At 46.4% G+C, this 22398-nt stretch overlaps 1 protein-coding gene, 1 long non-coding RNA gene and 2 other non-coding genes across 5 annotated transcripts in view; 1 reads left to right on the forward strand and 3 right to left on the reverse strand.

Annotated features, from left to right (window-relative positions):
- The first annotated feature begins 812 nt into the window (after positions 1 to 812).
- The window catches only part of VAC14 (VAC14 component of PIKFYVE complex), a 207416-nt gene continuing 185830 nt past the window's right edge, over positions 813 to 22398 (forward strand). Inside the window, exon 1 of one of the 2 annotated variants that reach the window (XM_067721030.1) lies at positions 813 to 1234. In XM_067721030.1, coding sequence (XP_067577131.1) covers positions 1187 to 1234 — 48 coding nt within the window. In that variant the 5' untranslated portion in view covers positions 813 to 1186. The remainder of the gene's footprint in view (positions 1235 to 22398) is intronic. The other variant, XM_067721027.1, reaches the window with a different exon arrangement.
- LOC137215608 (uncharacterized) overlaps positions 18266 to 22398 on the reverse strand; it is an 88509-nt gene continuing 84376 nt past the window's right edge. The window contains exons 4-5 of the long non-coding RNA XR_010939347.1: positions 19533 to 19632; positions 18266 to 19141 (exon numbers count right to left, since the gene is read on the reverse strand). This is a non-coding gene — a long non-coding RNA (uncharacterized lncRNA). The remainder of the gene's footprint in view (positions 19142 to 19532; positions 19633 to 22398) is intronic.
- On the reverse strand, positions 21417 to 21487 carry TRNAG-GCC (transfer RNA glycine (anticodon GCC)). Its single transcript has one exon. It is a non-coding gene; the product is annotated as a tRNA-Gly (tRNA).
- On the reverse strand, positions 22103 to 22173 carry TRNAG-GCC (transfer RNA glycine (anticodon GCC)). The gene has a single exon. It is a non-coding gene; the product is annotated as a tRNA-Gly (tRNA).

The following is a 22398-nucleotide window of genomic DNA, read 5'->3' on the forward strand; positions in this document are numbered from 1 at the left end:
CTGTTACTGTATCTTTAGCCACACTGCATCCATAAAGTGGTTTTTATCACACAGCTTCAACTTCTGTTCCACCATTTTGTGTGAAACTTCAAAGCACTTGGAGGGGCCGCTTTATAGTGGCTCCACCTGGAGGCCTGCAATCAACACATTTGGGGCTTCTGCTGTCTGTAACCCAGCCCTGCAAGGTATCAGAGCATGATAAACACATCCTGAGTCCCAAATGGTGGGGTGACAGCCACTGCTGGTACCTGAGATTTTAGATGGTAGGCAGATGGTTCTGTTTTTAATTGCAATTTCTATGTTTTAGAAAAATATGTCACTACTCAAACCCATGATTTTAAGGCATAAGCAAGGCTAAAGAATGAATTTAAGATTTTTTTAAAGTGAGTTGATTAGCAAGTACTTTTAAAATAACAGTACAAGTGGCTAGGACATAGCGAAAATCAAGATGGTGTTACTCCAATGCGGGAAACTTTGGCATATGAGATATTGACTGGTGACTAAGTAGTGAATGAACTAGCAGATTCAGCAAGTATAGAATAAATTATCCTAAGCGAGTCAGGCTCCAGGAGCCCCTTCGTTCTCACGAACATCTACAGAAGCCCACCAAGTGCCAAGCCTACCACGTGCGGGCAGTTGACTGCATGTAATACAGGCCCAATTAAGCAGGTCTCAAACCAGATTCAGACTGTTGGGGTCGAAAGCTGGAGTGTGAGGGTAGAAGGTGAAGCCGTGTGGGGCGTGGCCAAACACCCTGCAGGTGCGTGCGGGAGCGTGGCTGGAGAGGGGCGGGTCCTAGCGGCGGAAGGCGGAAGCTGCTGCAGAGTCACCTGATTCAAGTAACGTGGCTGTTACCCTTTAAGAGCTGCGGTACGGGTTCCAAGTGGGACGCCTGACCGGTTGGGCGGTCGAGGGCAGGTGTGCTGAGACGGGGATCTGGCCCCGGTTCCGAGGCGGCGCGCGGCGGCGGCGGCGGCGGCGGCGGAGCGAGACAGGCGGCCCGGGGCGGCGTGGTCCATGAGCCGGCGCCGGAGGCAGCGCGGAGCCGCAGACTCCCCTAGCCCCGGCGCGGCCCGGGCTGCCGCGGGCTGAGTCGTCGCGGGGCTCCGGGGAACGCCCCGAGCTGCCACCATGAACCCCGAGAAGGATTTCGCGCTGCTAACGCCCAACACCATGCGCGCCCTCAATGACAAGCTCTACGAAAGCTGAAGGTGGCAGCGCTGGAGATAGACAGGTAAGAGCCGCGGGCACCCGGGATAGGCGTGGAGAGCGGAGCCGGGACTCCGTCCTGGTTCTGCAGGGGTCCCGCTCCTCCGGGCAGCTCCTCACGCCTTTGCAGCCAGTGTTGGTACTCCAGGTTTCAGGCCCTTAGGGCCGTGCTTAAGAGCAGGAGATTGGCAGTCCCAGCTTTGCTTCTGTGTGACGTGGGCCAAGTTCTTTAACCTACTGATGCCCCAAAGGGCTGCCGTGAGAATGAAGCGACGTAATGTATGTGTGCTGCTGAGGGCTGCGGTGAGAATGTAGCGCCGTAACGTATATCTGGTGCTTAACACAGCTGCGTCCTCAGTGTGGTCTCCATCAAAACGAGCAAATCAGAGACTGGCCTCTGTTGCGAGGGAGATGGGAAGCGTGAGAATTTGCTAAGGATGTTGACCTGCCTCATTTCTTACCCAGCTTCTGAGAAGTGAAAGGGATACTTAGTTGACCAAGTGGAGAAATAAGCCAAAACCTCAAGGCTCAGAGGGCTTTGTTTTACCTCTGTCATATCACGCTTCCGTGCAAGCGGAAGTAGGAATAATTTGACCTTTCTTGTTTCTGCAGTCTTATTACGTGTTCAGTAGGACCCTCTTATCTGTGGGAGATACGTCCCCAGACACCCAGTGGATGCCTGAAACCTTGCATGGTAGCAAACTCTCTATATACTGTTTTTTCCTATACATACATATGTATGATAAAGTTTAATTTATAAATTAGGCACAGTAAGAGAATATCCCAATGGCCAGCATCACTAGCCTTGCACTTTAGGGCCATTATTAAGTAAAATAAGGGCTATTTGAACATAAGCACTGCGATACCGACAGTCGATCTGATAACCCTACTAGATGGGTACATATCATATACAGCATAGATGTGCTGGAGAAACGGATGATTCATGTTCTGGTGGGACAGCAGGAGATTTCATCTCACCACTCAGAACAGCGTATAGTTTAAAACTTAGAAATTGTTTATTTCTGGAATTTTCCATTTAATATTTTGGACCTGCGGTTGACCACTGGTAACTGAAACCTCGGATGACGGGGGACCACTGTATGTGTAACCATGATCTGACGTTTTGCTTTTTTTGCAATCCACAAAACAAGATGTTTGTGAACATTTTAAGATTTGTCTGCTGTTATCTTACTTTTGTATTTTTTCCAGCCAAATCGTTGTGATAAAGTCTGGTGGGTGGGTCATTTCAGAAGAGTGGAAAAGAGCAGGCTGTGAAACTGAAAGAATGCCGGTCTGGGCGTCAGGAAATACGGACTGTAGTCCTGCCCTGTCCAATAGGGTAGCCACTGGCCATGCTTGGCTGTTTACATTTAAATTATTAAAGACAAAATAAAAAATTTAAATCGAGTTCTTCAGTCACACTACCCATATCTGACATGTTCAGTAGCCACATGTGGCTGTCAGAGACCATAATGGACAGTGTAGAGTTTGGAACATTTCCGGCACTACCGAATGCTCTCTTGGACCCCTCTAATCTAGTCTGTGGTGTGACATTCTTTGACCTCCAGCAAATTCCTTAACTCAGGGTTTCTTAATCTCAGCAATATTGACATTATGGGACAGATAATTCTTGGTTGTGGTGGGCTGTCCTGTGCACTAGAGGATTTTTAGCAGCATCCCAGGTCTCTGTCCACTAGACACCAATAGCTTTCCATCAGTTGTACAACCAAAAATCTCTCCAGAAACACTGCCTAATGTCCCGTGGGGCTGGACAGTCACCCCGGTTGAGAACCACTGCTTTAACTGCTTTGGGTTTTAGTTTCCTCCTCGGCTAAAGGGTTTGGATTTTGCTAAGAGGACCCTCACATTCAGCTCTAACATCCAGTATGTCCAGAACCACCTAGCTGCTTCTCTCATCAAGTACCACTTTCTTGAATGCTCTCTTTTCCCACCACTAGTGGTGGTTACCCTGACTCTCGCCAGTGCCAGCAAGTCGTAATGATATGTATTGCTATAATGAGTAGGAGACCCAGAGCTGATGTATAGACTTGGCTCCATAGCCGTGGTTTTATCAGCTGACGCGACAGTGACACCTGTTTTGTCCATCACCCACTCTGTTTCTCAGGAGTGTTCAGTTTTATCATAGCTTGAGTCATCGGTTGAGTCCTTGAATAGAGGTGTTCATCTCAGCATTATCGTTGCCTCCAACACATCTTGTGTAAGTGCTCTCACTCTGCAGGCTGTTCTGGAAGGGCTTTGTCTTTAATGGGGTTCATTTTGTGTTTGACATTGCCCTTGGCTTGTGGAATCAGGGAAACCCCTTAGGGCCTTCACTGGACTCTAAACTCCTTAAGAGCAGAGACCCTGTTTTATTTATCCTCAGCATTTAGCACAGTGCCTGGCAGCATTTGACGGTTGGCATCTAAATGAATGAATGAATGTTCATACATTTTTGGTGGGGAAATAACATTGCAGTCTAAGGACCTTGCTACTCAAAAGTGTAGCCCGCAGACCAGCAGCATCAGGATCCCCTGGGGACTTGTTAGGAACAGATTCTCCAGCCTCACCCCAAACCTGTGGATCAGAATCTGCATATTTAACATGATCCCTGGTGCACATTAGAGTTGGAGGAGCACTGGCCTAGAAGACTCTACACTCAGTTTGGAGCCTTCTTCAGACATGTTTGGGATGAGGAGTGTCCTGTTTGATATCAGGGACAGAGGGACTTGTGCTTCACCTGGGAGCTTTTTAGTGTCTCTGCTTATAAGGACACTGATCCTATTGGATCAGGGCCACACCTATATGACCTCATTTAACCTTAATTACTTCCCTATAGGCCCTCTCTCCAAATACTGCCACCAGGGTTGTATGAATTAGGGGGCAGGGTGGAACAACTCAGTCCATACCATTGATCATTTTAAAAAGTGATCACGTGTAAAACGCTGTCTGCCTCATTTGGGGGGAGGAGGATTTGGCCCTTGTACATCCCTCATCTCATTTATTTTGCGCAGCTGCCCTATGAGCTAGGTAGTGTTACCCCATTTCACAGATGAGGAAACAGAGGCTCCTTGAGGGTAAGGAATCATCCCAAGCTTTCACAGCTAGAACCTGGATCTAAAAACTCAGGTTCTTCTGTCTCAAAAGGCTTCCCCACTACATGAATCGTTTTCCCTTCCGAAAGCAGAACATATACTTAATAAGTTTCATACTTGAACACCCTCATGGTAGTTTTAACTGCCACTTTCTGTTTTCTGGAAACCATCTATCTGCTAGAGTGGCAGAACCAGTACTGCATGGGGTGCTGGAGTGAGGGATTAAAACTCCTAATGAGAGGAGGGTGTTTTATCTTGATGACAGGCCTCTCAGACACTGAAAACGCAGAGATGGATGCTTGGCTCGACTGAAGGACCCCAGACTCTAGACTCTCAAGACCGGGCTGTGGTAGGTGACCAGGATCTGATGGCTAAATGTGTGAGCCTGTTGTGCACAGTCCTGGAGAGCCTTTACCCCACAGCCTGGCTCCAGCACACCCACACAGCTTTCTCAAGGATAAGGCCCTGAGGCTAAGATTTTAGAATGGCTGTGGCAGGTTTTGCGGGCCCTGGGTGTCAGGGGTTATAGTCCCTGATGAGTCCCGAGGACAGGAATGGTGAGACCCTAGGCCCTGCCCTCCGGGAGAGTCTAGCGTGGGGGAGAAACGCCAGCAGGCGCTCTGATAAGTGTGGTGGGTGCTCCCTCACTGCGGTGACGGGGCCCTCACTGCAGGCTGGGAGAGATGATGCCCTTCGTGGTGACCAGGGATGGGCTCACTGGCAAGTCTCTGGTGTTCCTGAACTTTGAGTTCCTAAAGCCAGCAAATGGAGGTGCCCAGGCCCTGCGCCCTGAGAACACCGAAGCTCAAGGAGGGGCTCCAGGGTCAGAGCTCCTGAGGGATCAGTCCCTGCCTGCTGGGGAAGGCAGGGTGGGGAGGGTGGCATGGGGAGCCGGGATCCCTAGGGCTCTGTGATCAGATCAGGGTTGAACTGCTGAGTTTGACCTGGCCTTTTGCAGCCTGCCACCTCTGTAGGGAGACACTGTTTATTACCAAGTGACTTCAGGCAGATTTTGGAGTGTGGGTCAGAATTCCACCCAGCAGATTGCCTCATCCAGGGGTGACAGACTGGCAGCCAGGGGCCGTGTCCTGCCGGCTGACCTGTTTGGTTTGGCCTGGATCCCAGGGTATTTTTTTAATAATATTTTTTTTCCTGCCTCTCTTGTGGAAGGGTTGGCATGTTTTCATTGTTTGAGGTAAGCGTGATTTTGCTATTGTCTTTTTTTGTTTGTTTTATTTTGGGGGTGGGGGTGTTGCTTTTTTTTTAATTTATTTTTTTGAAGTGTAGTTGACTTACAGTGTTGTGTTCATTTCTGCTGTGCAGCAAAGTGATTCATTTATACATAAATATACATTCTTTTTTTAATATTCTTTTAAAAATATTTTTTAAATATTCTTTTTTTAAAATATCCTATGGTTTATCATAGGATACTGAATATAGTCCTGTGTACTATACAGTTGGATCTTGTTGTTTATCCATTTCATAAATAATAGTTTACATCTGCTAATCCCAACCTTCCACTCCATCCCTCCCCCACCTCTCCCCCCTCGGCAACCACAGGTCTGTTCTCTGTGTCCCTGAGTCTCTTTCCGTTTTGTAGATAGGTTCATTGTGTCATATTTTAGATTCCACATATAAGTGATATCATATGGTATTTGTCTTTCTCTTTCTGACTTCACTTAGTATGATAATCTCTAGTTGCATCCATGTTGCTGCAAATGGCATTATTTCTTTTTTATGGCTGAGTATTATTCCGTGGTATATATGTACCAGATCTTCTTTATCCATTCATCTGTGGATGGACATTTAGGTTGTTTCCATGTCTTGGCTATTGTGAATAGTGCGGCAGTGAACATATGGGTGCAGATTAGAGTTTTGTCTGGATATATGCCAAGGAATGGGATTGCTGGATCATATGGTAGTTCTATTTTCAGTTTTCTGAGAACCTCCATACTGTTTTTCCACAGTGGCTGCACCAACTTACATTCCCACCAACAGTGCAGGAGGGTTACCGTATTTCCACACCCTCTCCAGAATTTGTTATTTGTAGTTTTCAATCATGGCCATTCTTTTTTTTTTTTAACATCTTTATTGGGGTATAATTGCTTTACAATGGTGTGTTAGTTTCTGCTTTATAACAAAGTGAATCAGTTATACATATACATATGTTCCCATATCTCTTCCCGCTTGCGTCTCCCTCCCTCCCACCGTCCCTATCCCACCCCTCCAGGCGGTCACAAAGCACCGAGCTGATCTCCCTGTGCTATGCGGCTGCTTCCCACTAGCTATCTACCTTACGTTTGGTAGTGTATATATGTCCATGCCTCTCTCTCGCTTTGTCACAGCTCACCCTTCCCCCTCCCCATAACCTCAAGTCCGTTCTCCAGTAGGTTTGTGTCTTTATTCCTGTCTTACCCCTAGGTTCTTCATGACATTTTTTTCTTAAATTCCATATATATGTGTTAGCATACGGTATTTGTCTTTCTCTTTCTGACTTACTTCACTCTGTATGACAGACTCTAGGTCTATCCACCTCATTACAAATAGCTCAATTTCGTTTCTTTTTATGGCTGAGTAATATTCCATTGTATATATGTGCCACATCTTCTTTATCCATTCATCCGATGATGGGCACTTAGGTTGTTTCCATCTCTGGGCTATTGTAAATAGAGCTGCAATGAACATTTTGGTATATGACTCTTTTTGAATTATGGTTTTCTCAGGGTATATGTCCAGTAGTGGGATTGCTGGGTCATATGGTAGTTCTATTTGTAGTTTTTTAAGGAAGCTCCATACTGTTCTCCATAGTGGCTGAACCAAGTCACATTCCCACCAGCAGTGCAGGAGTGTTCCCTTTTCTCCATACCCTCTCCAGCATTTATTGTTTCTAGATTTTTTGATAATGGCCATTCTGACTGGTGTGAGATGATATCTCATTATAGTTTTGATTTGCATTTCTCTAATGATTAATGATGTTGAGCATTCTTTCATCTGTTTGTTGGCACTATGTATATCTTCTTTGGAGAAATGTCTGTTTAGGTCTTCTGCCCGTTTTTGGATTGGGTTGTTTGTTTTTTTGTTATTGAGCTGCATGAGCTGCTTGTAATTTTTGGAAATCAATCCTTTGTCAGTTGCTTCATTTGCAAATACTTTCTCCCATTCTGAGGATTGTCTTTTCATTTTGTTTATGGTTTCCTTTGCTGTGCAAAAGCTTTGAAGTTTCGTTAGGTTCCATTTGTTTATTTTTGTTTTTATTTCCATTTCTCTAGGAGGTGGGTTAAAAAGGATCTTGCTGTGATTTATGTCATAGAGTGTTCTGCCTATGTTTTCCTCTAAGAGTTTGATAGTTTCTGGCCTTACATTTAGGGCTCTAATCCATTTTGAGCTTATTTTTGTGTATGGTGTTATGGAGTGATCTAATCTCATACTTCTACATGTACCTGTCCAGTTTTCCTAGCACCACTTATTGAAGAGGCTGTCCTTTCTCCACTGTACATTCCTGCCTCCTTTATCAAAGATAAGGTGACCATATGTGCATGGGTTTATCTCTGGGCTTTCTATCCTGTTCCATTGATCTATCTTTCTGTTTTTGTGCCAGTACCATACTGTCTTGATTACTGTAGCTTTGTAGTATAGTCTGAAGTCAGGGAGCCTGATTCCTCCAGCTCCGTTTTTCGTTCTCAAGATTGCTTTGGCTATTCGGGGTCTTTTGTGTTTCCATACAAATTGTGAAATTTTTTGTTCTAGTTCTGTGAAAAATGCCGGTGGTAGTTTGATAGGGATTGCATTGAATCTGTAGATTGCTTTGGGTAGTAGAGTCATTTTCACAATGTTGATTCTTCCAATCCAAGAACATGGTATATCTCTCCATCTATTTGTATCATCTTTAATTTCTTTCATCAGTGTCTTATAATTTTCTGCATACAGGTCTTTTGTCTCCTTAGGTAGGTTTATTCCTAGATATTTTATTCTTTTTGTTGCAGTGGTAAATAGGAGTGTTTTCTTGATTTCACTTTCAGATTTTTCATCATTAGTGTATAGGAATGCAAGAGATTTCTGTGCATTAATTTTGTATCCTGCAACTTTACCAAATTCATTGATTAGCTCTAGTAGTTTTCTGGTAGCATCTTTAGGATTCTCTATGTATAGTATCATGTCATCTGCAAACAGTGACGCTTTACTTCTTCTTTTCCAATTTGGATTCCTTTTATTTCCTTTTCTTCTCTGATTGCTGTGGCTAAAACTTCCAGAACTATGTTGAATAAGAGTGGTGAGAGTGGGCAACCTTGTCTTGTTCCTGATCTTAGTGGAAATGCTTTCAGTTTTTCACCATTGAGGATGATGTTGGCTGTGGGTTTGTCATATATGGCCCTTATTATGTTGAGGAAAGTTCCCTCTATGCCTACTTTCTGCAGGGTTTTTATCATAAATGGGTGTTGAATTTTGTCAAAAGCTTTCTCTGCATCTATTGAGATGATCATATGGTTTTTCTCCTTCAATTTGTTAATATGGTTTATCACGTTGATTTGCATATATTGAAGAATCCTTGCATTCCTGGAATAAACCCCACTTGATCAAGGTGTATGATCCTTTTAATGTGCTGTTGGATTCTGTTTGCTAGTATTTTGTTGAGGATTTTTGCATCTATGTTCATCAGTGATATTGGCCTGTAGTTTTCTTTCTTTGTGACATCCTTGTCTGGTTTTGGTATCAAGGTGATGGTGGCCTCGTAGAATGAATTTGGGAGTGTTCCTCCCTCTGCTATATTTTGGAAGAGTTTGAGAAGGATAGGTGTTAGCTCTTCTCTAAATGTTTGATAGAATTCGCCTGTGAAGCCATCTGGTCCTGGGCTTTTCTTTGTTGGAAGATGTTTAATCACAGTTTCAATTTCAGTGCTTGTGATTGGTCTGTTCATATTTTCTATTTCTTCCTGATTCAGTCTTGGCAGGTTGTGCATTTCTAACAATTTGTCCATTTCTTCCAGGTTGTCCATTTTATTGGCATAGAGTTGCTTGTAGTAATCTCTCATGATCTTTTGTATTTCTGCAGTGTCAGTTGTTACTTCTCCTTTTTCATTTCTACATCTATTGATTTGAGTGTTTTCCCTTTTTTTCTTGATGTGTCTGGCTAATGGTTTATCTATTTTGTTTATCTTCTCAGAGAACCAGCTTTTAGTTTTATTGATCTTTGCTATTGTTTCCTTCATTTCTTTTTCATTTCTTTCTGATCTGATTTTTATGATTTCTTTCCTTCTGCTAACTTTGGGGTTTTTTTGTTCTTCTTTAATTGCTTTAGGTGCAAGGTTAGGTTGTTTATTCGAGATGTTTTCTGCTTCTTAAGGTAGGATTGTATTGCTATAAACTTCCCTCTTAGAACTGCTTTTGCTGCATCCCATAGGTTTTGGGTCGTCGTGTCTCCATTGTCACTTGTTTCTAGGTATTTTTTGATTTCCTCTTTGATTTCTTCAGTGATCACTTCGTTATTAAGTATTGTATTGTTTAGCCTCCATGTGTTTGTATTTTTTACAGATCTTTTCCTGTAATTGATATCTAGTCTCATGGCGTTGTGGTCGGAAAAGATACTTGATACAATTTCAATTTTCTTAAATTTACCAAGGCTTGATTTGTGACCCAAGATATGATCTATCCTGGAGAATGTTCCATGAGCACTTGAGAAAAATGTGTATTCTGTTGTTTTTGGATTGAGTGTCCTATAAATATCAATTAAGTCCATCTTGTTTAATGTATCATTTAAAGCTTGTGTTTCCTTATTTATTTTCATTTTGGATGATCTGTCCATGGGTGAAAGTGGGGTGTTAAAGTCCCCTACTATGAATGTGTTACTGTCAATTTCCCCTTTTATGGCTGTTAGTATTTGCCTTATGTATTGAGGTGCTTCTATGTTGGGTGCATAAATATTTACAATTGTTATATCTTCTTCTGGATCGATCCCTTGATCATTATGTAGTGGCCTTCTTTGTCTCTTCTAATAGTCTTTATTTTAAAGTCTATTTTGTCTGATATGAGAATTGCTACTCCAGCTCTCTTTTGGTTTCCATTTGCATGGAATATCTTTTTCCATTCCCTTACTTTCAGTCTGTATGTGTCTCTAGGTCTGAAGTGGGTCTCTTGTAGACAGCAAATATATGCGTCTTGTTTTTGTATCCATTCAGCCAATCTGTGTCTTTTGGTGGGAGCATTTAGTCCATTTACATTTAAGGTAGTTATCGATATGTATGTTCCTATTCCCATTTTCTAAATTGTTTTGGGTTCGTTATTGTAGGTCTTTTCCTTCTTTTGTGTTTCTTGCCTAGAGAAGTTCATTTAGCAGTTGTTGTAGAGCTGGTTTGGTGGTGCTGAACTCTCTCAGCTTTTGCTTGTCTGTAAAGGTTTTAATTTCTCCATCAAATCTGAATGAGATCCTTGCTGGGTAGAGTAATCTTGGTTGCAGGTTTTTCTCCTTCAACACTTTCAATATGTCCTGCCACTCCCTTGTTTCTGCTGAGAGATCAGCTGTTAACCTTATGGGGATTCCATTGTGTGTTATTTGTTGTTTTTCCCTTGCTGCTTTTAATATGCTTTCTTTGTATTTAATTTTGACAGTTTGATTAATATGTGTCTTGGCGTATTTCTCCTTGGATTTATCCTGTATGGGACTCTTTGTGCTTCCTGGACTTGATTAACTATTTCCTTTCCCATATTAGGAAAGTTTTCAACTATAATCTCTTCAAATATTTTCTCAGTCCCTTTCTTTTTCTCTTCTTCTTCTGGAACCCCTATAATTCGAATGTTGGTGCATTTAATGTTGTCCCAGAGGTCTCTGAGACTGTCCTCAGTTCTTTTCATTCTTTTTTCTTTATTCTGCTCTGCAGTCGTTATTTCCACTATTTTATCTTCCAGGTCACTTATCCGTTCTTCTGCCTCAGTTATTCTGCTATTGATCCCATCTAGAGTATTTTTCATTTCATTTATTGTGTTGTTCATCATTGTTTGTTTCCTCTTTAGTTCTTCTAGGTCCTTGTTAACTGATTCTTGCATTTTGTCTATTCTATTTCCAAGATTTTGGATCATCTTTACTATCATTATTCTGAATTCTTTTTCAGGTAGACTGCCTATTTCCTCTTCATTTGTTAGGTCTGGTGGGTTTTTATCTTGCTCCTTCATCTGCTGTGTGTTTTTCTGTCTTTTCCTTTTGCTTATCTTACTGTGTTTGGGGTCTCCTTTTTGCAGACTGCAGGTTCGTAGTTCCTGTTGTTTTTTGTGTCTGTCCCCAGTGGCTAAGGTTGGTTCAGTGGGTTGTGTAGGCTTCCTGGTGGAGGGGACTAGTGCCTGTGTTGTGGTGGATGAGGCTGGATCTTGTCTCTCTGGTGGGCAGGTCCACGTCTGGTGGTGTTTTGGGGTGTCTGTGGACTTATTATGATTTTAGGCAGCCTCTCTGCTAATGGGTGCGGTTGTGTTCCTGTTTTGCTAGTTGTTTGGCATAGGGTGTCCCACACTGTAGCTTGCTGGTCGTTGAGTGAAGCTGGGTGCTGGTGTTGAGATGGAGATCTCTGGGAGATTTTCACCATTTGATATTATGTGGAGCTGGGAGGTCACTTGTGGACCAGTGTCCTGAAGTTGGCTCTCCCACCTCAGAGGCACAGCACTGACTCCTGGCTGCAGCACCAAGAGCCTTTCATCCACACAGCTCAGAATAAAAGGGAGAAAAAGTAGAGAGAAAGAATTAGGAGAAGAAAGAAAGGAAGGAAGGAAGGAAGGGAAGGAAGGAAGAAGGAAGGAAGAAGGAAGGAAGAAAGAAAGAAGGAAAGAAAGAAAGGAGGGAGGGAGGGAAGGAAGGAAAAAAGATAAAGTAAAATAAAATAAAGTAAAATATAATAAAGTTGTTAAATTAAAAAATAATTATTAAGAAAAAATTTTTTTTTAAAATGGACCGATAGAACCTTAGGACACATGGTGGAAGCAAAGCTATACAGACAAATTCCCATATAGAAGCATACACCTACACCCTCACAAAAAGAGGAAAAGGGTAAAAATCATAAATCTTGCTCTCAAAGTCCACCTCCTCAATTTGGGATGATTCGTTGTCTAAAGGAGGGAGGGAAGGAGGGAAGGAAGGAAGGGAGGGAGGGAGGGAGAGAGGTAGGAAAGAAAACAAAGTAAAATAAAATAAAATGATTAAAATTAATTATTAAGAAAAAATATTAAAAAACAAAAAAAACGGACGGATAGTACCCTAGGACAAATGGTGGAAGCAAAGCTATACAGACAAAATCTCACACAGAAGCATACACATACACACTCACAAAAAGAGGAAAAGGGGAAAAAATCATAAATCTTGCTCTCAAAGTCCACCTCCTCAATTTAGGATGACTCGTTGTCTATTCAGGTATTCCACAGATGCAGGGTACATCAAGTTGATTGTGGAGCTTTAATCCGCTGCTCCTGAGGCTGCTGGGAGAGATTTCCCTTTCTCTTCTTTGTTCTCACAGCTCCCAGGGGCTCAGCTTTGGATTTGGCCCTGCCACTGCGTGTAGGTCGCTGGAGGGCGTCTGTTTTTCACTCAGACAGCACGGGGTTAAAGGAGCCGCTGATTCGGGGGCTCTGGCTCACTCAGGGCGGGGGGGGGGGGGGCGGCACGGAGTGTGGGGCGGGCCTGCGGCGGCAGAGGCCAGCATGACGTTGCACCAGCGTGAGGCGCGCCGTGAGTTCTCCCGGAGAAGCTGTCCCTGGATCCCGGGACCCTGGCAGTGGCGGGCTGCACAGGCTCCCCGGAAGAGGGGTGTGGAGAGTGACCTGTGCTCGCACACAGGCTTCTTGGTGGCGGCAGCAGCAGCCTTAGCATCTCATGCCCGTCTCTGGGGTCTGCGCTTTAGCCGCGGCTCACGCCCGTCTCTGGAGCTCCTTTAAGCAGCGCTCTCAATCCCCTCTCCTTGCGCACCAGGAAACAGAGGGAAGAAAAAGTCTCTTGCTTCTTCGGCAGCTCCAGACCTTTTCCCAGACTCCCTCCCGGCTAGCCGTGGTGCACTAACCCCTTCAGGCTGTGTTCACGCCGCCAACCCCAGTCCTCTCCCAGCGCTGGGACCGAAGCCCAAGCCTCAGCTCCCAGCCCCGCCTGCCCCGGCGGGGGACCAGACAAGCCTCTCGGGCTGGTGAGTGCTGGTCGGCACCGATCCTCTGTGCGGGAACCTCCCCGCTTTGTCCTCCGCACCCTTGTTAATGTGCACTCCTCCGCGGCTCCGAAGCTACCCCCCTCCGCCACCCGCAGTCTCCGCCCGCGAAGGGGCTTCCTAGTGTGTGGAAACCTTTCCTCCTTCACAGCTCCCTCCCACTGGTGCAGGTCCCGTCCCTATTCTTTTATCTCTGTTTTTTCTTTTGCCCTACCCAGGTACGTGGGGAGTTTCTTGCCTTTTGGGAGGTCTGAGGTCTTCTGCCAGCATTCAGTAGGTGTTCTGTAGGAGTTGTTCCACGTGTAGATGTATCTCTGGTGTAACTATGGGGAGGATGGTGATCTCCGCGTCTTACTCTTACGCCATCTTCCCCTCGTCCAATCATGGCCATTCTGACTGTTGTGAGGTGGTACCTCATTGTACTTTTGATTTGAATTTCTCTAATAATTAGCGATTTTGAGCATCTTTTTAAAAAAAATTTATTGGGACTTCCCTGGTGGTGTAGTGGTTAGGAATCCACCTGCCAGTGCAGGGGACACAGGTTCAAGCCCTGTCTGGGAAGATCCCACATGCTGCAGAGCAACTAATCCCATGCACCACAACTACTAAGCCTGCACTCTAGAGCCCATGAGCCACAACTACTGAGCCCGCGTGCCACAACTACTGAAGCCCGTGCACCTAGAGCCCGTGCTCCCCAACAAGAGAAGCCACCACAATGAGAAGCCCACACACCGCAATGAAGTGTAGCCCCTGCTCGCCACAACTAGAGAAAGCCCGTGCGCAGCAATGAAGACCCAAACGCAGCCAAAATTACATTTATTAAAAAAAAATTTTATTGGAGTATAGTTGATATACAGTTGTGTTAGTTTCAGGTGTACAGCAAAGTGATTCAGTTATGCATATACATATATTCATTCTTTTTCAGATTCTTTTCTCATATAGCTTATCACAGAATACTGAGTAGAGTTCCCTGTGGTGTACCGTAGGTCCCCATTGGTCATCTATCTTATATGTGCGTGTGTTCATCCCAAGCTCCTGATTTATCCCTCCCCACCATGTTTCCCCTTTGGTAACCATAAGTTTGTTTTTGATATCTATAAGTCTGCTTCTGTTTTGTAAATAAGATCATTTGTATCTTTTTTTAAATTAAATTCCACATATGAATGATATCACGTGAAATTTATCTGTCTGACTTACTTCACTTAGTATAATAATCTCTATCTAGGTCCAGACATGTTGCTGCAAATGGCACTATTTTGTTGTTTTTTATGGCCGAGTAATATTCCATTGTGTATGTGTACCACATCTTCTTTATCCACCTCTCTGTTGATGGACATTTAGGCTGCTTCCATGCCTTGGCTATTGTGCATAGTGCTGCAGTGCACACTGGGGTGCATGTATCCTTTCAGATTATGGTTTTCTCTGGATATATGCCCAGGAGTGAGATTGCTGGATCATATGGTAGTTCTATTTTAAGTTTTTAAAGGACTCTCCATACTGTTCTCCATAGTGGTTGTACCAATTTACAGTCCCACCAACAGTGTAGGAGGGTTCCCTGTTTCTCCATCTTGTTTACCCTTTCAAACAACCAGCTCTTGGTTTTATTGATTTTTAGAATTTTTTTAAATTTCTATTTTATTTCCTCTCTGATCTTTATTATTTCCTTCCTTCTGCTGACTTTTTATAGGGTATTTAATTTTTTAAAACATTTATTTTATTTATTTATTTATTTATTTTTGGCTGTGTTGGGTCTTCGTTGCTGTGCGCAGGCTTTCTCTAATTGCGGTAAGCGGGGGTACTCTTTGTTGTGGTGCACGGGCTTCTCATTGCGGTGGCTTCTCTTATTGCAGAGCACGGGCTTAAGGCACGCAGGCTTCAGTAGTTGTGGCTTATGGGCCCTAGAGCGCAAGCTCAGTAGTTGTGGCTCACGGGCTTAGTTGCTCCGCAGCATGTGGCATCTTCCCGGGCCAGGGGTCGAACCCATGTCCCCCGCACTGGCAGGCAGATTCTTAACCACTGCACCACCAGGGAAGCCCCTGAAGGGTATTATAAATTGAGAAATTTCACAGTGAATTTCAGGTTTCTGGCATCTCTTAAGGGAACCCTGGGGCTTTGTGATCAGATCAAGGTTGAACTGCTGAGTTTGACCTAGCTCTTTGGAGCCTACCACCTCTGCAGGGAGACACTATTTATTACCAACTGGCTTAAGGCAGTTTTTACAGTGTGGGTCAGAATTCCACACAGCTCTGCTCTTTACCAGCAGTGGGACCTCAGCAAATTGCTTCATTCAGGGATCACAGACTGGTATCCAGGGGCTGTGTCCGGCCAACAGAGCTGTTTGGTTTGGCCTGGATCCCAGGGTCTTTTAAACTGACAAATTTCATAGTAAAATTTGAGTTTCTGGGTTCTCTTAAGGAATGGGAAGATGTGGCTCTGTGGGGCCCACATTCCCACATAGAAGATCAGGGGACCCAGGGGTCCAACCTCCTACCCCAGCCGAGACTTGGGCTCCCCAGTTTGCTTCCTGTGTTGACAAGTTCAGCACAGCCTGTCTTACCTCCCTTGGCCTTCTCACTTGTGTCTCTTTCTTGGCCCCTGTAAGCATTTGAGTTTGTGACCTTGGGTTTAACCTCTCTCTGCCTCAGTTAACTCATCTTAAAAAGAAAAAAATGCACATTGAAAACATGCTGAGTGAAAGAAGCCAGTCGCAAAAGGCCATGTATTGTATGATTTCACTTATGTGAAATGCCTAGAATAGGCAAATCCACAGAGACAGGAAGTAGAGTAGTGGTTGCCTAGGGCTTAGGGAAGGGATTGGGGGATATGGGTAGTGACTACTAATGAGATAATCTTTGTGGGATGATGAAAATGTCGTAAAATTGATTGTGGTGACAGTCGCACAACTTTGTGAACATACTAAAACCCACTGAATTGTACACGTGAATTTATGGCATGTGAATAATATCTCAATTTTAAAAAATAAGAGTACCTGTAGGTTGTGTTACAGTGTGAGGACAGTGCTTATTCAGTGGTCACAGTTACTGTCACCTGAGATCCAAACATGCCTCCTGCTGTCTCGGACTCGTTCCTTCTTTACAGTTTTTCCACTGATTATACCCAGTGGATGCTTAGTATATTTTGTTACTTAACTCACTCTTGGGCTTTTTCAGAAGCTCTTGGGCCTTTCCTCAGAGGCAGATGTTCCGCTTTTCCTGTTCAGTTATTGGAGACTAGTGAGCAAGTGGAAACCACATTACTTAAATACTCAGCAAAGCAGATGGAGGAGATGTTTGCCTGCCAGCTTCTGTTTGGGAAATCACTGCCTGGATATGTTGCCCGATTACAGCGTGTCACATACAGAACTGAGGTGGGTCATTGGACTTGCCAGGGTAAAAAAGGCAGCCCAAAGTCCAGGCTGAAATTTTTACAGCACAGGGACAAACACAACTCTGGATTACCTTTCTGTCCTACTTGGAGCCAGGAGCAAAGCAGGTTCTCAGTCAGCAGTTAATGAATGAATATGATCTTGTATGGTGTGTTTTAAGATCAAAGTTTGTCTGATTGTGACTTTGCACTAATACTGTTACATGAGTATATGCAGTGCAGAACACATTGCATGCATTATCTTATGTAATTCTCTAAAAACAGTGCAAAGTCACAGCCAGGGCTGTCTCCGCTAAAGACACAGAAATGTGCATGCAGTGGCTGAAACCTCTGCCACCTCCTGGCCGGGCCATTTGGACATCAACACATGAAACGAGATAGGGCTAAACGGAATAATGCATGTAAAGTGCCTGGCACCCAGTAGGCATCCAACAGGTGGGAGCTTTGATGTTTGAAGAGAGGATAATGTAACCTGGTAGATTTCAGACCTGCTGTCAGAAAAATCTAGGTTTGATTTCTGCACCTCCCATCCATAAGTTGTGTGACCTTGTATGTTTCGTAACATCTCTGAGCCTCATTTCCCCCCATCTGTAAAATGGGTATTATAGTGCCTAGCTCCGTGGCTTATTTTAAGGTTTAAATGAGATAACACGTGTAAAGCATCCACCACATTACTAGCATGTAGTAAGTGCTCAGGAAATGGTTACTTCTTTCCTGCCTTAATGGTAGAAAACCAGCCCTAGACCTTCATTTCAGCATCTCAAGTGTGTACCTCATCTGTATGTACACCCGTGTGTGGAGGAGGAATGCTTCAGAGATGTCTAACACTAGACAGTGGCGAAAATGCATGGAGAAAGCTGCACTTCAGTTGGGGCCTGAGTTCTGCACGAGGGAAGCACCCTCTGTAATTGGGTGTGTGCACTTTGCAGCTGACGTGCTTTAAGAAGATGGGCGGGAGGAACTGGTGTACAGTTGAGGGGGCCTGGGCTTTGTAGGTGCCAAGGTTCAGATCCTCTGTGACCTCAAGAAAGGGACTTGGTTTCCCTGAGGCTCTGTTTCAAATCTAAATGATGAGATGATAATAACTACAGAAGGAGGTTGCTGTGAGGAATAACCAACCCCTGGAATACTTAGAGTGTGTTCCTAGGAAGTGGTCAGCTCCCCAGTCCTCATGCAGCCTGTGGTTGTCCCCGGGCTGCGTTACAGAGGCCGAGGGTCCCAGTGTGGGGCTGTGGTTTTGTTGCAAGAAAGGAAGTGGGGCGCAAGAGGATGGTCACATCCCAGGTCTCAGGTGAGTCCCTGGGACGGCCGCCGAATGTGGGTTCTTGTCTTCATGGAGGAAAGAATTCAAGAGCGAGCCATAGTAAAGTGAAAGAAGGTTTATTCAGGGAGATACACACTCCACAGACAGAGTGTGAGCCATCTCGGAAGGTGAGAGAGGCCCCAGGTATGGGATTGTCAGTTTTTATAGGGGTGGGTAATTTCATAGGCTAAGGAGTGAGAGGCTTATTCCAGGAATGGAGCCACCGCCCACTTCTGGCCTTTTACTGTCCGCCTCGGAATTGACATGGCGCCTGTGGGTGTGTCATTTAGCTTGCTGATGTGTTACAGTGAACCTGTACTGAGGCTCAAGGTTAGTAGAAGTCAATCATCTGTCATCTTGAACCTAGTTGTTTCTAACCAGTTTATGTCGTGTCCTCAATGGCTATGGCATTCTTGTAAAGGTTGTGCCCTGCCCCGTTCCTGTCTCATTTGTGTTGCTGAGACGAGGCCCCAGGTTCTCCTTGGGTGAAAGACACATCCTGGCCTGTCTGTGGCTCCTTCTCAATCAGGGACAAGGTAGTCGGTGTGGCACTTTGTGAAGTTGAGAGCAGGGTAGAGAGCTTGGAGTTGGCCAGCATTGGGCGTTGTGCCTCCTGGGGAATGGGTGTTGCTGCCATCCTGCGACACCTCTGACTAGTTGAGAATGGAGGCTCTGAGCAATCTCTAGAGGATACTTCGTCAGCCAGAGTTTTTAGAGAAATGAAGCAGAAGCAGATCTCTTCTCTGTGGCACAGAACAGCGATGCGTGTGACCCTAATGTCAGCAAAGGTCACTGGGACTTGTGATCTGGGCCAAATATTAACTTCAGAACTAGTTGAGATCCCCCAGCTGTGGCTCACAACGTGGAGATGAAAGAGGAGACGGGTGTTCTTTTGAAGAGACACTAGCCTGGAACTGGGGACGCCCGGATTTCAAACTGCACTTCCTCTGCTTCCCTTTGTAGTTGCTTTTTCTCTCTGCCTGTGCCCTGTGGAGAGACCAGGTCCTGCTGACGGGGGCTATTTGGGGCGCCCCCAAGGGGTTGGTTCACCCCTAGGCAAACGCATGTCAAGTCACATCCTGGCATCGGCATCTGTCCCCAGCCACGGCCCTGGGTACCTGGTCCTTCTCAGTGTGCGTTCTGAGATCCTGGTAGTGGTGCCCTTTGTCCCTCCTAACTTGAATAGTAAACTAGGGGTTAGGCCCGTCCAAGTACAGTTCTGATTTACCCAACAGGTTAGGTGTAGATGAGCAGGCCACCCCTTGTCACCAGTACGGCAGCGTGGGGCTTTGCCCGTGTTTCCCTACAGCTTGCCCTGCGGCCCCGCCCACCGGCACAGATGGGTCCCTGGGCAGATGCTTACTGATTCCTCACTTACTGTGTGGGGAGCTCTAGACGCGGGGAGAGGGCTGGCGCTCAAGAGGCAGAGAATCGTGCCACCAGTCTGTCTTCAGGGACTCTGGCCTGGAGCTGTGGAGCTAGAAACATAAAACACGTGAGAAAGAACCCGTGACATTCCATGGTGCAGTGCTGGGCACAGACTGCGGGGTGGCCGAGTCCTTCAGCGTTCAGAGGAGTGGTGGTCCTTCCTGGGATGGTCGGGAAAAGCAGGGGGTTGGATGTGAACTGGACTTAAGGCTGGCTAGGATGTGGACGGGAGTGGGAGCTTCCCCACAGGAAGTGTCCAAGGAGTAGCATAGCAGGGCCCAGTAAGAAGCCCTTACTGGAGAGGAAAGTTGTGCTGGGCAGCTGAGCAGTGAGACTGCAGAGGTCAGCCGGCCCTGTCTTGATCACCCTGACTGTCAGGTAGAGAGCGTGGGCTCGGGTCGTGGGACAGGTCTTCCTGCTGTGGCCCCACAGGGGGCCACAGGGCCAGGCCCAGTGCTCTGAGAACTGGTGGTTTTGGTGAGAACATGTTCTCAGGGTTTCCCTCCACAGGGAACCACTGTTTGTCATTGTCTCGCTCTCCTGGACACTGATAATATTCTTCCTCCGAGAGCAGATAGAGACTTGGGGTTCCAGGCCCTCGGGAACTGAATGGACCATTGTATTTGTAGTGGCCTGGGGTGCCCTGAGTTGCGTCCTGGTAAGATTCGGGGTGGGGGGACCTTGCAGCTGGTATAGAGCGAACGGGAATGTCGGGGGGTGCTGAACACAGATATTCCCCTTGCCCATCTCCTCCCCCTTCAGGAGACCCTGTTACACTTGCCCACTGTCACCCGTCGTTAGTGCCCCATTCCTCACGCTCTCCCACCGTTTGGTCTCTGTCAGCCTTTGCAGTCTTCAGAGTTCCCTAAACGCTGTTCGAATCCCTACCACCCACTGCTGCAGATCACTCGTACCTTCCGTGGCTGCTCACGGCCACCAGAAGCAAAGGCCACTTCCTTTGCCAAGCACGTGAGTGGGCGCAGCCTCTCTGGCCCTGTCACCCACGTCTCCTCCACCTGTGTCCTTTGTGCTGCCAATCCAAGTGCCTCTCCTTCCTCTGAGCCTTTGTTCATGCTGTTCCCTCTGTCTGGGCTTCCTCACCCTGAATGAACACCTACTGATCTTTCAGAACCCCTTTCAAAAGCTGACCCTCATGAAGCCACACCTAACTCCCTCCCCACGAAAGCTGCCGCTTGTGCTCTTTCTCGCCTGCCCCCTCCTCACCTTGCACTGTCCTCACCAGATTTTTTTTCTCTGTTTTGCATGAAAGTCCTTGAGGCCTCTCTTGTTTCCCCTCCATGGGATTCTGGCAGAGAGCCCCTCAGGGGCAGGGAATGCATCCCCTTTGCTGTCTCTCAAGTGGGGAGGAGGGCCCTTTCTGGTGGCTCAGGGACCGTTTGTGACCTGAAACAAGGAGACAGGCGAGGAGGTGGTTCCAGGACCGGCTGCCCTGCTGGCAGGGCTGGGTCTTTGCTGCCCTGCTGGAGCCTCATGAATGTCGTTACTCCCACTCTCAGGGCTGCTCTAACACCGATGGAGCAGAAACACACACGGCCTGGCTTCCCCAGGGGCATTGCAGTTAGCGTCCCCGGGCAGCCTGTCTGGGCAGGAGGGGAGGCACAGCTGCTTGCAGCGGCTTTGGTGATCCCCACATCCTGGACTCCTCAAGAACAAGGGGATGCAAGATCTAGGTCTCTGTGGTTAGGAAACAGTCGTGGAAAACTCAGGCTAGAAATAAGTCATTCTAGGTTTTTCAGACTGTATCACCAATGCTGTAGGCAGTGTGAAATGTCAAATCCAGTCTCTTAGGATGATAAAAAAAAAAGTTTGCTGCTGCATTGGCTGGGAATCGAACCCAGGCCTCCCGCGTGGCAGGCGAGAATTCTACCACTGAACCACCAGTGCTCCAGCTGTGAACAGCTGTGTGAGCACCTCCCTTTAACCCCAGTCCTCTTGTCTGTACGCTGATTCACAGAATGGAAGGCCACATCAGCACAGCTGCAACGGCAGAGGCTTAGCCTCCAGAGCAGGAGAGAAGGCAGGAGGAGGCTGTGTGTGTGCGCGCACAAGCGCGCATGTGTGTGCGTTATGTGTGTGCGTGAGAAGTTGATTTGCCTTCAGACGTCAGGACAGGAAGTAGAGCTCAAGTCGTTCCTTCTCAGTAGCAAAAAGCCCACTGAGACTCTGGGGACTTCCTCCTCTCTGAAGTGTGGGTCCTCCCATCCCACATTCACGTGGTGTGTTGAGCTGTTTTACAGCTCACAGGCTTCAGCACAGCTTCCTGCTGGAGACTGGCCAAGGCTGAGGGGGTGCAGCAGGAGTCCCTTTATGGGGGGAAGGGTCCTGCAGCCAGTGGTGCCTCTGTGGAGAAGCCAGCTGCTGTTCGTGCTCACGAAGCAGGTAAGTGCGCTCGGAAATTCGCAGCACCCTTGGCTGCTGCAGGCTGGACGTGACTGAGGAGCTGGATCCTGCAGCAGCATCTCTGGGGGAGCTTGCCAGGAAGAGGCCAAAAAGCAGCACTGCATTGGCCGGGAATCGAACCCGGGCCTCCCGCGTGGCAGGCGAGAATTCTACCACTGAACCACCAATGCTCTGGCTGTTCTCTGGCACACCTGCAGGGCTTTTCTCAAGAGGCTGTGTCTGTCATGACAGTCAGAGAGCTCTGACACATCACTGGGCCCCGTCTGGCTGGTTTGTCCTGTATGAGAATACAGCGGGTTTATGTAGAGCCATCCTTGCTGCGCCTTGTTACACTGCTTAGGGAGGGGGCGCTTATGGAACTGGCTTCCTCCCGAGGCCCTTGGTTCATCCACAGC

The sequence above is a fragment of the Pseudorca crassidens genome, chromosome 20, assembly GCF_039906515.1.
Source record: "Pseudorca crassidens isolate mPseCra1 chromosome 20, mPseCra1.hap1, whole genome shotgun sequence".
Classification (NCBI taxonomy): domain Eukaryota; kingdom Metazoa; phylum Chordata; class Mammalia; order Artiodactyla; family Delphinidae; genus Pseudorca; species Pseudorca crassidens.